This window comes from Ictalurus punctatus, chromosome 18 (assembly GCF_001660625.3).
Source record: "Ictalurus punctatus breed USDA103 chromosome 18, Coco_2.0, whole genome shotgun sequence".
Taxonomy (NCBI): domain Eukaryota; kingdom Metazoa; phylum Chordata; class Actinopteri; order Siluriformes; family Ictaluridae; genus Ictalurus; species Ictalurus punctatus.
This window is the reverse complement of record NC_030433.2, coordinates 25,030,772-25,045,626: the sequence shown is the minus strand read 5'-3', so window position 1 is coordinate 25,045,626 and position 14,855 is coordinate 25,030,772. Positions and strand designations below refer to the sequence as shown.

The window sequence follows — 14,855 nt, the reverse complement described above, 5'->3', positions numbered from 1 at the left end:
ACAGTGAAGTTCTTACTCTGAATCGTCCCAGAAACCTCTGACATACAGGACACATGGAAAACACAAATTACGAATAGTGAAACACACACACACACACACACACACACACACACACACTCAATACTGTTGCTGCAACCTATCTTATATATATATTTATATATTTTAAACTGACATAAAAAAAAATAGAATCTACATAACCCAGAGGTAGAAAAGGAAAAGAATATTTTCCTTTTCTACCTGGTTTATGTAGATTCTATTGTTATGTCAGAGACAGTCGGAAAAAGCAGTTCATACTGTGTATGGTGTTGTGTGTGACCAATAAAATGTAAAATTTTAATTTGAATATGTTTTTTCATACAGATACCCATGTATTAATACATATATATTGAAGACCACCCACTTTTACAAAATGTAAAATAATATTCAATATTAAGTTCTTTAATATTTATTTCAGATTTAATCTTAAATGTGTTTTTTAAAGTCCACCAGACCTTGGTAAGAATAACCAGGATTTTAGTAAACACAGGAAGCCAGTTGAACAAATACTATTGTACTCTTTAAATAATGCGCCTAATCGAAATAGTTTGAGTGGTTTATTAATAAAAATGTAAATCTGTACTGAGGGGTCCGTGATTTTTTATTTGTTTATTTATTTATATTTTAAAGAGTTTAAAGGGTTAAAAACTTTCAGTCACTAGGTGGCGATAAAGAAGCAACACAGCCGCATCGCCCCGCCTACTCTTCTCCTATTGGCCAGAAATAAAATTAAAAGCCTCGTGATGGTTGGTCTGCGGTTTAAACTGCTGTTTGTCTGTGGGCGTTGACTTTAATGACAAAGGGCCAATCAGCACGGGGCTTAGAGCAGCGTTTAGTTCAAATTTTGTGTTTTCAGAATCGTAAGAATGTGTAAGGATTAAATTTCTCACCGATTTCAAGTTTAAAATTCTAGATTGAGATTTAGATCCTGTATCCAGCAGTCGGTCAGATGAGGTGAGATGAGAGGTGTGTGTCAGTGTTTATTCTCAGAGGAACAGCGGTAGTAACGGCTGCAGTGTAAACACACGGGTGTGTGTGTGTGTGAGGTTTCAGACTGAAGGATAAATTTCACAGAGAACTGAAAGATCGGTGTGTGATTAGACATCATGCAGAGCAGAACACACTGCTGTAAGTCTAAAGCTCGGGGTATAGGGAATGGAGGTGATAATCAGGTGAGCACTCTGACCTCTGTCTCTGTGTGTGTGCGTTCATGAGCGTTCATGACCCAACCTCTACGGCTGTGTAGTGGGTTATACCTGGAGTTTCTCATGAATATTCCATAGTTGTTGTTATAATATTGTTATAAATATAACCTGTATATTGGTCTCCTTTGTTACAGGAAGATGTTCATCATGTGAAAAGAACCCCATCCTCCCCACAAGGTGCTCCCAAAAAAAGATCTGCCTTTGTTGACCTTACGAATGTAAGCTGACATTTTTCCATATTTTCTATTTAATGTGATATAATATGCATTAATCCATTACCTGCAATCCTTCATATGTGTGATTATTTATGTCTTATTTCTGTACTGTATGTACAATCTGCACTTTTGTTTTGTTCTCTTGTACTCTTGTAATAGAGTATTTTTGTGTTATTTTGTAACTTATTAAGGGTTAGGTTCAGAAGTTAACAGAATTTTGTTGTATGAGACAAAGAGACAATAAACATTTACCTTTGGGCCTTTAGACTCAGAATAAAGGTACTACTCTGTAACTTTCCTTGATGCTGGAATGGTACCTTCAAGAGTACTTTAGTGTGTATCTTTAACCTAGAAATCTTTAACCTAGAAAGCTTTACTCTAAAAGGAAATTCTGGCCCAGTTATGTACCTTTAAATAATATTTAAAGGAAGAAAGATACTAATGCTACAAAATGTGTGTGTGTGTGTGTGTGTGTGTGTGTGTGTGTGTGTGTGTGTGTGTGTGTGTGTGTGTGTGTGTGTGAGTGAGTCCAGTGACAAGGAAAGGTACAGTTTAGTACCCTGTACCTGAGAGTGTACTGGTACACACTCTATACTAGAGACACATCCTGACAGTCAACATGCTGATTATTATTATTATTATTATTATTATTATTATTATTAATATTTCAAGTCCGTGCCGTCACCAGGATCAAAAGTTTGAGGTCCATCACGATGCTGAATGTGAACTATATCAGCTGCACATTTTTACTCTGTTATGTTTTTACGTTTTTCTATAAATCTCTCGGACTCCAGTTCATTTTAACTGAGTTAAATGTTTTGGTTTACGTTTTCCTTTTAATCTCAGCCATGAAAAACTCTTCACCATATCTGTTTTCTTTTCTGCGGTTTTCTCTGGTGTTTCTTAAAAATGAAGCAGTGAATTAATATCAGAAGTCCTCTGTATACATGAATATACTGAACATGAATACTTACTGAAACAGCCTCAGAATAGAAGAGTATTTCTTACAGTGAGTTTTCTTGAATGTTTTTCAACAGTAAGCCGATTTCATATTAAAGAATAAAAAATAAAGCTCTTGCCATTAAATCATAAAACTTTATCCAGTTATTGTAAATGATAGAACTGAGATGCATTATTTTGTATTTTATAGCCTGTTTACAGAAGATTATTACTGTTTTTGTTGAATTCAATTCAATTCAATTTTATTTGTATAGCGCTTTTTACAATAGACATTGTCTCAAAGCAGCTTTACAGAAATATCAACACGGTATACAGATATTAAAGGTGTGAATTTATCCCAACTGAGCAAGCCACTGAGTGGCGACGGTGGCAAGGAAAAACTCCCTAAGATGTTTTAAGAGGAAGAAACCTTGAGAGGAACCCGACTCAGAAGGGAACCCATCCTCATCTGGGTAACAACAGATATTGTGAAAAAGTTCATTATGGATTTATATGAAGTCTGTATGGTGTTAAGAGCAGCCGTAGTCCCAGCAGTCTGGAATTAAAGAAGATTTGAGCTCCATCCAGAGGCTGAAAGGATCAGGATCTCTAGTATCTCCATAAATTCGTGTGGGGCTCGGCGAAAGGAGAGAGGGAGAAAGTAGAACAGAATCTAGTCAGGGTAGGCTTGAGTAAACAAATACGTTTTAAGCTTAGACTTAAACACTGAGACTGTGTCTGAGTCCCGAACACTAATAGGAAGACTGTTCCATAACTGTGGGGCTCTATAAGAGAAAGCTCTTCCCCCTGCTGTAGCCTTCACTATTCGAGGTACCGTCAGATAGCCTGCATCTTTTGATCTAAGTAGGCGTGGCGGATCATATAAAACCAAAAGGTCGCTTAGATATTGTGGCGCGAGACCGTTTAGTGCTCTATAGGTTAATAAGAGTATTTTATAATTAATGCGAGATTTTACTGGGAGCCAATGCAGTGGGGATAATATCGGTGTGATATGGTCATATCTTCTAGTTCTAGTTAGGACTCTAGCAGCTGCATTCTGGACTAATTGGAGCTTATTTATATTCCTACTGGAACATCCAGACAGTATGGCATTACAGTAATCTAATCTAGAGGTGACGAATGCATGAACTAGTATTTCCGCATCATGTAGTGACAATATGTTTCTTATTTTAGAAATATTTCTGAGATGAAAGAAGGCTATCCTAGTAATATTATCTACATGAGCATCAAATGATAGGCTGGAGTCAATAATCACTACAAGGTCTTTAACTGCTGCACATGATGAAACAGAAAGACCATCCAGAGTAACCATGTGATCAGAAAGGATACTTCTAGCTACACGTGGGCCTAATAAAAGTATTTCTGTTTTATCAGAATTAAGCAGAAGGAAGTTAATTAACATCCAATGTCTAATGTCCTTTACACAATCCTCAACTTTACTAAGCTTATGTCTGTCCTCTGGCTTCGCTGAAACATACAACTGTGTATCATCAGCATAACAGTGGAAGCTAATTCCATGTTTACGAATAATTTGACCTAGGGGTAGCATATATAAAGTAAAGAGCAGTGGGCCTAAAACAGAACCCTGTGGAACTCCAAAAGTAACCTCAGTACGCATGGAGAATTCACCATTTACATCTACGAACTGATAACGATCGGTCAGATAAGACCTGAGCCAGGAGAGGACTGTTCCCTTAATACCAACAACATTTTCTAATCTATCAAGGAGAATAGTGTGATCTATAGTATCAAAAGCTGCAGTAAGGTCGAGTAACACAAGCAGCGAGACACAACCCTGATCGTAAGTCAGTAGAAGGTCATTTACTACTTTAACTAACGCTGTCTCTGTGCTATGATGAGGTCTAAATCCTGACTGATACATTTCATGAATGTTATTCCTATCTAAGTACGAGCATAACTGCTTTGCTACAACCTTTTCTAAAATCTTAGAGATGAAGGGGAGATTTGATATTGGTCTATAGCTGGACAATTGAGACGGGTCAAGATCAGGTTTTTTAATCAAGGGTTTAATAACTGCTAATTTAAGTGATTTAGGTACATAGCCAGTGCTTAGGGAAGAACTGATTATATTTAGAAGTGGCTCAATTACTACTGGACCAATCTGTTTAAACAAACATGTAGGTACGGGATCTAGTATGCAAGTTGATGAATTTGCTGAAGAGATTAATGTAGCTAGTTCGGTCTCTCTAAGCGGAGCAAAACACTCTAAACATTGATCTGATATTGCTACACTGTCATGTAATGGGTTTGTTACAGTACTGTCCAGTTTTAATTTAATGGCCTGTATTTCACGTTTGAAGAAACATGAAAAATATACATTATATTCTAGGAAAGCTGGTGTGTACTGAAATGGAAAAACATTTGACCCTAGCACAACCCAGACCTCGGAGTCCTCAGCGCCGGTTCCTGCCGTATTTAAAGCTATGGTCATGTCTCAAACATGCTAGCAAGCGATTATGTAAAGAATTAAAAAGGAGTGTAGCTGTATAGTGAAGCCAAATCCAGAAAGCAAAACCCTCTAACATTCATTCAAGATTAATGTTCTGTCCAGAATAAAAGCATTCAACATGCAATATTTATAAAACGACACAGTGATGATCTCAGAAACTGGGGTATTAGCTCAGGCAGCTGTTAGGATGTGAAAATGAAAGTTGCCACATGCCTCCTTCACCTACAAGAACATTTCTGTGTGTTTGTCTGGAACTGTAGATCAGCCTCCTACATTTCTTTCTCTTTTCCCAAACAGACCAAAAAAGTCCAGAATGACGGCTGTGTCAAGAACGGCAAAGCGGTCAAGAAGACACCGACAAGCAAAGTGGTTATAAAAGCGAACAACAACCTGAAAGTGTAATGATCAGTCCTCAGATCCTTCAGACATTTAATATACACAATAATTAATAAATAAATAAATAAATAAATAAATAAATAATAGTAATAATATGAATCCTGTGAGAATTCTTAACTAGTGTTATTACTCTAGATCTAAACAACCGTCATCTGAGGAGCAGTGCAAAAAATCTGAGGAGCAGCTGGAGCAGCTGGAGCAGCTGGAGCAGTCGATATCAACAGACACTGGTGCGTCTCTTCCTAAGGAGCAGCCTGAAGTCCAAGAACAAAAGGTTATTGAAGATTACTATAAAGTTATTGAACAGATTGAAGTGAATTGATCAAATTTATAGCTCGTGGTGTATTGAGTAGCGTCGTCTCCTCACAGCTCGAGAGTTCCTGGTCCGGTTCTGATTTCTCTGGAATTTCTGTGCATGTTCTCCCCATGTCTGTGGTTTTATTCGGGTTCTATGGTTTCCTCCCACCTTTACAAAAATATGGCAGTATGTGGATTGGATATGCTAAAGTGTGTGTGTGTGTGTGTGTGTGTGTGTGTGTGTGTGTGTGTGTGTGTGTGTGTGCGCATGCGCGCGCATTGCCCTGTGATGGAATGGCATATTCCTGTCTTGTGCCCAGTGTTCCCGGGAAAGACTCCGGATCCAGCGTGGCCGGGATAAGGCTCTTACTGAAGATGAATAAATGATAAAAGTATTCCTCATTCATCTAACCTCAGAACGATGTTCTCTTTCAATTGAACGTGATATTCGTTTGTCTCGTTATTAGTTTATAGACAAATATCTCACACTTCTGTTCCTAAACTCACTCTGCTCATGTAGATCCCAGGAATATCACAGACATCCTCTCGTTATACTCAAGACTTTGTCCGTCTTTCCTGTAGATACCAGAAGAGTTTGATGTTGATAAGGAGCAAGTTGGAGACTGTTTGATGAGTCCGGAGTATGCTAAAGATATTTTTGACTACCTCAGAAATAGAGAGGTGAGAATCTCCTGGGGATTAGATGACATTTTTTGTCTCAGGTTTGTACTAAAATGCTTTAAAAGTCATGAACACGGTGATGTTAACCAATACATTTAAAACTAAAGTGTGTAAAGTGTGTAAAGTGTGTAAAGTGTGTAAAGTGTGTAAAGTGTGTAAAGTGTGTAAAGTGTGTAAAGTGTGTTTGTTGCTTTTCAGGAGAAATTTGTCTTGACTGATTACATGCACACTCAGCCGGACCTGAACGGAAGTATGAGAGGTATACTGATCGACTGGATGGTGGAAGTCCAGGTAACAACCTGTGATCTGGATCTATCTGGATCTGTCTGTCTGTCTGTCTGTCTGTCTGTCTGTCTGTCAAATGTATTCATTACATTTATTTATCTTTTAGCATTAATGTTGTTATGTGGATGTTTTTAAATAAAACATTTCTAAATCATGATACTATTGCGATAAATTATTCCTCAGCTCGACAGTCTGGAAAATGAAACCCAGGTTTCGGTTCTTTTCCAAAGTTTTTCAGGGGAATTCAGTAAAAACCGAATTAGTGGTTCTGCCTTCAGTACGACGGACAGGAAGTGACACAGTACAGAGTTAGCAGGATTCTCACACGTGCTGTCTAAATCATCTCAAAAATGAGAAAGTAGAGATCACGACTGGAATTGTGTGAAAGAGAAGATCAGGGGAAGGGAAAATACTATCAGTGAGTTTATCTAAATTTATAATTTTTAAAAAGTTTTATTTCAAATCAAATGTGTGCAGTAGGATATGTATATAAGGGGTGTGTGTGTGTTATGATAAGCTAAGTATAAGACATAAAATGCTGTTTTTAAATTGTGGACAAAAAGTTAATTGACCTTGGATGACCTTGGATATCTTCTGAATGGTACAAGCTCATCTCAAAAATTCAGCCCCAAAAAATGCTGTTCGTGTAGAACACACAGTAATTTGGCTGATTAAGTGTCTGATATCGTCGGCGATGTTTAATGATTATAACCGATTATCAACACGTGATTATTTACACGTCTCCACGACGCAGGAAAATTTCGAGCTGAATCATGAAACCCTGTACCTAGCGGTGAAGCTGGCGGACCACTACCTGTCTGTCACAGAGGTGAGGAGAGCGTCCCTGCAGCTCATTGGCTCCACAGCTATGCTCATCGCCGCCAAGTTTGAAGTAAGACAGTACCTAAGAAGTTTCATTGTTCAGATTTTCATTATTCAGTGATTTACTACCAAAAAAACAACACAATTTATAATGAAATCTCATGATCGTTTCGGAAAGCTGATGAATAATAGATTTGGGAATTGTTTGGGAATGCTGATGAATGATAAATTTGGGAATGCTGAAAGCCCGTGTTCATGATCAACATGTTAGTTGAGGTTCATTTGTTTTGTGATGCTTCTCACTTGTAGTACACACTAATAAATTCATGTTTATATTTGGTGTTTTGTAAAGGAGCGCTGTCCTCCCGGCGTTGATGACTTCCTGTACATTTGTGATGACGCCTACAAGAGACAAGAATTCCTCGTTATGGAAAGGAAAATCCTCCAAGCACTTAACTTTGATATTAACATCCCTGTGCCGTACAGATTCCTCAGGCGTTACGCAAAGGTTGGAGGATGTGAAGCTTTAATTATGAGCTGCTTTATAATTTACATGAATTACTGCTTAGTTATAATGCTGATTATAATTCACACAGCTGGAACTCCTGTGATGAAGCGTGATGAAGCGTGTGACAGTGTGTACACTCGTATGCTCAACTCGTTATAGATTTATTCTCCTTCTCACAAACCTGATCGCTACCATGAATATTAAGAACATACAGAACATAAATCTGCTTTCTCTAAGCATACCTTAATTTGCACCTTTGCACAGCTTCATTTATGATTTGTGATGTACAGTCTTATGAAAAAATAAGTACACCCCCTGTAAATTATTGGCTTTTTTTTTTTTTTTTTTTTTTTTAACCATATTTGGACGAGCAAACATTTGCTCCTATTTGAAACAGTGACTATTAATAAAGGTGATAGAGAATATCAACTGACATAAAATTGACATGTAAATTAACAAAACACAGATTAAAAAAAAAAAATTCCATGAGGTGTACTTATTTTTTCACGTGACTCTGTGGACCAAACCCACAGGTAGCTCATGCTAGCATGGAGACGCTAACTTTAGCACGCTATGTGTGTGAACTGAGCCTGCTGGAGCTGGAGTTGGTACCGGAGAGAGCATCGCGCTTGGCGTCCGCCTGCCTCCTGCTTGCCCTCATCACCAACCACCTGGGAGGATGGGTGAGAACTACACCTACTGTACACACCATGTGGACATATTAAAGATGGAATTGAATATGAATACATGATTCAGAATGAACAGAATGTTTTCTATGATAGAGAATATGGAGAGGAGGCTATTTTTTTCCCCCTTTGTTTCTAGTCAGGAGTTTGCTCCAGTAGCCTGACTTAATACTTGCTTTTAACTATGTGTATATGTACCCAAGATGGCTGCCGTATGAAGCCTGCTGTCGTTTGGAGTGTCACTCATGCATGTTTTCGTAAAGAAGCATTAATACGAAACCATATGGTGCAAAACCAACGTAAACAGTGGGGGCAGCACCATGTGACCGTGTTCGCAACGGACTAACCGGACAAGCGCTGCGTCTCAAATCCCATACTTATGTAATATTCTAGACTGTTATTGAATACTAACACTAACCGGTTTACCCGTTACTGTTAGAATTTTTAAAACATCTCATGTAGCCTTCAAAGCTCTTTCATATACCCAGTCTCCTGGATTTCTTAGATTGGTAAATACTTTTGAACATAAGGTCAGAGTTTCCTGTTTGAGACACGGATCATGACAACAATCATGACGATGGCAGAAAGAGAGACAGGGTTCATCGGCATTGCTGAAAGTTTACAGTTTGAACTGGAACCTGATGAACAGGAATGTTTTTGCTGTGATGTGCCACATAGTGGATGTTGCGTTAATCCTCCAGATGCACATAAAGTACGCAAGCCAGTGTGTTACAATACCGCTGCTTCTACACACAGACACGCACACCCACTCGTGTTGAGTATACACCAGGCCTCACTGAGCTCCTAAATAAAACCACATTTCTTTTCTATTTCTATACAAACCATAACACCTCAGCAGAGCCACAGGCCGATTGTCTCCATGCCACGCCGAATTGATGCAGTAATTCCTGAAAAAGGATTCTTGACCAAATATTGATTGCATAAATTATCATACTGTTCAGAAGGTCGACATTTCCGTATTATAAACACTTTATTCTAATATTTTGAGATGCTGGATGTTTGATTTCCACGAGCTGTAAGCCATAATCAGGATTTTTTAAAAAAGAAGAAAAAAAAGCTTGTATGTAATGAATATATGAAAGTTCCATGTTTTGAATTAAATCATGAAATAAATGAACTTTTTTTGATATTCTAATTTTTTTGAGATGCACCTGTACACACTTTCACTTTCACTTTCTGGAGTGCAGACGGCGGCGCTGCAGTACCACAGCGGCTACACACTGGGAGAACTGGGCCCGCTGGTGAGGAGCCTGTACGCCATGCTGGCCAGTCCTGCAGACGAGAACCTCAGAGCTGTGGAGAACAAGTACTCTCACAAGTACGTGAAGATGAGATATGAGATCTTCTGATATGAGTTTCTGAGTATTTGATTTGTGATCCCTCCTTTATCTTTTGCAGAGTCTTCTTTGAAGTTGCGAAACTTCCACTGGTGCACATCGAGACGTTAGAAGAGACGCTATCTGAACCTGGCTTTACTCTGGGTTAAAGGAAATGTACAGAGAATCGGAAATCTGTTTGTTACACTGTAAATATTATTTATTACTTGTATATATTTAATTGTTGTAGTTTTGTACTAGCTTTAAAACTCCTCGGGGGAGACGTGACCACGCCTCTTTATGCCTTTATTACCACGGCCCTGATTTTCAATTTTACTGCCTTTATCATACGTTTAAGATTACACAATTTCCTCTGTAACATAGAAGCAAACGGATCATTTTAAGGAAAAAAAAAAGCATTACTATTTTCCCCGTAATGACAAAATCTCATTCATTCTGTACACTGGAAAGCTGGAATATCTTTCATCTCCAATGTCTGTGATGTAGCTAATGCTGCTCGGTGTCTGGAATAACCACTGAAACTCAGGAGAAAGCACTTCGGCAACGTCAGACACATAAAACATGTGATGTCTTACATGACAAGAGTGTTCATAACAGCAGCATTATTATTATTATTATGATGATGATGATGATGTCAGATCCTGGATTATGAAGTTAAAAAGGAAATAAACTTTAAACATACAAGCGCTGTTCCTTCCATTTACTAAATCAGCAGTAGTGTTTTTCACTCTTCTAAACACTAGACTTCAGCATTCTTTAGTTAATGTTCTTAATATAAATCATCAAAAGCTAAAGAAAATTTGTGGATCTAGTTCTGAAATTCAGTTCTGTTCATCCCTCCCCCCTCCCTCTCTCCTTTACCTTCATCAAGAGCTTGATAATCATCTTCTGAGTTACCTTAGATTTAGAGAAATGTATAAAGCGTAGTGAGCGTACGGTAAACAGATAATCACTAACAGACTCTCATTGTGTTGTGCGTTTCGTGTTTGCATTATTAGACGCTGTTTTGTTAATAAAATGTGTTAATATTACTACAGGACCCTCCCTATTTGAAACCTGCTCTGAGAGATCTACTGTAAATTGCGTTCAGGTCCAAACGCTGTGTTAATGTTCATTTCCAGAAGCTTACATTAACACGTGGATCTGTGAGAATAAGATTTCTCAATTTGATGAGTATAACTCACTCCATGTGTACATTAACATTAGGAGTTAATTACCAATTTTAGTCAGGATTCTACAAGACGCATTCGGTTTGAAATGTTCAGACCAACTTGTGCAGGATATTACATGACAGCAATAAAAGGCATCTAAACAGTTTTGACTATTTACACAGACATTAAAATGCATTATAACGTCATTCACATGACAAGAGTTTAAGAAACATAAACGGTTCATTTCCTTAAAATGATTCACCGATTCAGTCAAGTTAAATCCTGCACCTCCGTCAGTTCGTTATCGCTCAGGATTATAATCCTAACGCACGAGTTCCAGCTGATTCGAACTAAAAGGCAAGACTCCGCTGACGTAGTAAGCAATGGCCAGTGAGAGGAGGGCGATGAAGAGCAGGAGGAACAGAACCCTCCAGAAGCCGAGATCCTCCACGAACTCCTGCCATGTGGTGCGAAAGCTGGAGAACACGCCGTCACTGCGGTGGAGGTGAGGGTTGAGGAGCGAATGACTCTCCATGGCACTGAGAGGAAGAAGAGGAACAAGGAGATCTTTTTTGGGGAATAAAGGCGTGTGTACATCAGTAAATACAAAATTTAAAACGGATAAATAGTTTGGAGAGGGATGTGAGCTCATAAATTTATTCATGGACCCAATCAAGTGTTTGATTGATTTCTATTTTATCACGAGACGCAATCAGATAGATTTCCTGTCACACCGTGTTGTCCAATTATAGTGGAAATATTTTAGTATACTTTTTATAACTTCTGTTGGCTTGGTTTATTTTAATGCTCTCGTGCTAATACCTTATTGTTTCTATAGTAACAGCTCGTTCACAGGGACGTGTACAGCAAACGCTCCAGATATTCTAAAACTAATAACAGGTAGATGTTTAAAACATATGCTGTTAGAAAAAGACGTTTATGTAACATGTATGGAAGGAGTCTCCAGTGTCAGCGTTGTGTAAAAGTCAGAGGTAAAGCTGTAACTTTAAATTTTCCACATCTTCGGGACAGAGGAGTTTACACTTTACGCACTGTGCGTAACAAGCTGCAATTTGTTCATCTTATTAACATGATGAGAGAGAATAGAGAGAGGGAATAAAGAGAGGGAATAAAGAGGGGGCTGGTGAGGGAACGAGTGTTTATAGCTGCCATAATGTAAGTGACAACAAGAACTAACTCATTTCACTGAACATTAAATGTAACTAAAAATGGATAAAAATATGATGTTGTTCATTAATAAATTCAAAGTTGTAATTTTTTCCTAATCGCTGTGGAATAAGAGGAATAACACGCCATGCTGGTATAAGAAAATAAACCAGTTCAGAGTGGTAACGTATCACACCACCCCAGTGTGGATTATTTTCCTATAACTCAGATAAAAAGGTTCATTTAAATGTGTTTAATAAATATCAATCCCCATAAGACATATAACACATCTTCATAACTGTGAAAAAAATCTTAAACATCTGATCATTTGAAATGCACAGATAAATGTTCCTTAGGGGTGTCAATAATTTTGGCATATATATTTTTGAGAGAAAACAGTATTATTAAAAAAAGTTCTAATGTGTATCGTATTATTTGAGTAGAAATGATAAATTACTGTGTGAAAGGGTGCCAATAATTGTGGTGTGCACTGTAAGCTCACCTCTCATTATCTGCTATGTGCATCTTCTCCAGGCTGGAATGGGAGCTGCGGTTGAAGCCCTTCACCTCCTGCTCTTCCAGTCCTTCCAGCAGACGAAGAGCGTCTCTGTTCACACCACGCCTCTTAGCCAGGACCAGAGGAGTCGCTCCGTTATGATTACTGTAAAGAAAAAAACACACAGGAACTTTATCACAATATAAACTTTTAAAGCAGCTGCACAAAGATGAGGTCCCGCCCACCAGCCCTCTCTGCCCTACCACATGACAGCTACCAATCAGGGAGGGTGGAGTCTTCTGAGACAAGCAGGTCTTTTCATTAGACTGCCGCTCGTGCTGCATCACAGGGCTGCGTAACACACTCAGAGGAAAGCGCTCTCCACCCTCTTCCTCATACACGAGCTCACAGATGCCCACGATTGGCTAGTGCCACTGTGATTGACAGGGGAGAAAGACTATGCCCCTCCCACCCAGAGAGCACGGAACGACACAAGAGGAAATCCACTGTAGTGTCATCAGAACAACAACTCCCTGCAGGTGGAAAGGGGTATGTTCAAACAGATTATTCTCAAAGTCTTCTGCTTACAAACTGTGATACAGATTTTCCTCGGCTTATGATTTACCGTTTAATAATCGCAATAAATTATTTATTTGTCCAGAACTGAATAAAGACAGGACAGCGAGCATTACCACCATTTCAGGGGTAAAGATAGTAGTGGAGGAGTAATAAGATTCAGAATCATTTTGCAGCTCTGAGACTACACCACTACTACTCAGCTCCTCCCCCCAGCTCAGCTCCTCCCCCCAGTTCAGCCTTCTCCCCGAGTTCCCATGGCAACCTGCTGTGTAAAGTGTAGTCTGATGTTATTGTGGAGCTCCTACACAAAATGTGTATAAGTTGTGTTAATTTAATAATTTAATCAAATATAATATAATCAGAGTAAACATTACAGGATATCTCTGCAGTGTAATATGGTGTAGATGATTAAATCATTATATCACACAGGCCTAGCTACAAATGCAGTACTGTACAGTATTGGAGTAAACCAGTGAAAAAACCAACCAAATGTCGATCTTGAGTCCGTTGGACACAAGGAACTGGATGGTGTCCACGTGTCCACACATGTGCAGTGCAGTGTTCCCCTGAGCGTCAGTAGCCAGCAGGTCCGCTCCGAACTTGTGTAGCAAGCGACAGATCTCCACATTCCCGCGCGCCGCAGCCAGGTGCATCCCCGAGCGTCCCCGACAATCACGGGCGTTTGGGTCAAAGCCGGTCTCCAGCAGGCGCTTAGCGTAGGCCACATCTCCGTCAATGCAGGCCTGCAGCAGCGGGAGCGTGGCCTGCAGAGAATCGCTGGAGAACATGTACGACATGCTGCTGCTAAACGCACGATCAACGTCCTGCAAAACAATTCCGATTAGATGAGCGTGTTTACAAACTGCTGCAGTACAGAGAGAAATAATATTCCACAATATTTTTTTACAGAACATAACAGCTATCACATTCTATATCTAACACACATCTGTGTTTCGCCCTGGGATTTAATGGATATGCAAATTAGTCTGTGACATCATTTGGCGACTTCTACCGACTTTTCGAGCTTGCATTAGCTACTTTCCCCTGAAAAGAGTAAGAGTCAACAATGCTTTTAATTTAAAGAGTTTCAACATGAACAAATAACACATTAAAGCTGTAACACAGACCAACTTCAGCTACCTGATAAACAATGAGCTTAAACCTGTCTGTGTTAACCAGTTATTAACAAACCATAAACTAACAACATCTGTAAATGACACCTTTTTCTATTTACTCTGCAGCCTGATCACACGTCAGCCTAGCTGCTAGCAATGTTAGCTAACAACACACACTGACTAGCCTTCAAACATTATGATTTTAACAGACAACATGGCTAACACCGAATAAAAGGAATACCTTAAAAGTTATACTAATGTTGGAAATCCTCCGAAACCGATCTTTATTCCTGCTCTACAGACACAGCTTGCTTGCTAAAAACGAAAACATATGACGTAAACCGGAAACTGAAGCCTATCGCCAGAGATAAACTACAACTCCCAAAACGCCTCGCAATGTTTTTGGTGACGTTTGACCACTACGTGTC

General features: G+C 39.0%; 2 protein-coding genes across 3 annotated transcripts; one reads left to right on the top strand and one right to left on the bottom strand.

Annotated features, from left to right (window-relative positions):
• The first annotated feature begins 811 nt into the window (after positions 1-811).
• LOC108278678 (G2/mitotic-specific cyclin-B3) lies at positions 812-10,603 on the top strand. Of its 2 annotated transcripts, XM_017492155.3 has the most exons (12): positions 812-990; positions 1,083-1,208; positions 1,376-1,459; positions 5,184-5,284; positions 5,418-5,556; positions 6,162-6,260; positions 6,459-6,551; positions 7,300-7,437; positions 7,720-7,875; positions 8,409-8,558; positions 9,770-9,900; positions 9,981-10,603. In XM_017492155.3, the coding sequence occupies exons 2-12, from the start codon at positions 1,143-1,145 to the stop codon at positions 10,066-10,068; spliced, it is 1,245 nt and encodes a 414-aa protein (XP_017347644.1). In that variant the 5' UTR covers positions 812-990; positions 1,083-1,142; the 3' UTR covers positions 10,069-10,603. The 2 variants fall into 2 exon arrangements, with proteins under 2 accessions (XP_017347644.1, XP_017347643.1); XM_017492154.3 differs by having other exon boundaries at positions 812-1,208.
• ankrd46a (ankyrin repeat domain 46a) lies at positions 10,188-14,815 on the bottom strand. The gene is made up of 4 exons (XM_017492157.3): positions 14,669-14,815; positions 13,799-14,136; positions 12,740-12,898; positions 10,188-11,609 (listed from the first exon to the last, which is right to left on the bottom strand). Exons 2-4 carry the CDS (start codon positions 14,107-14,109, stop codon positions 11,393-11,395), a joined length of 687 nt encoding a protein of 228 aa, XP_017347646.1. The 5' UTR covers positions 14,110-14,136; positions 14,669-14,815; the 3' UTR covers positions 10,188-11,392.
• Between the last annotated feature and the right edge of the window lie 40 nt (positions 14,816-14,855).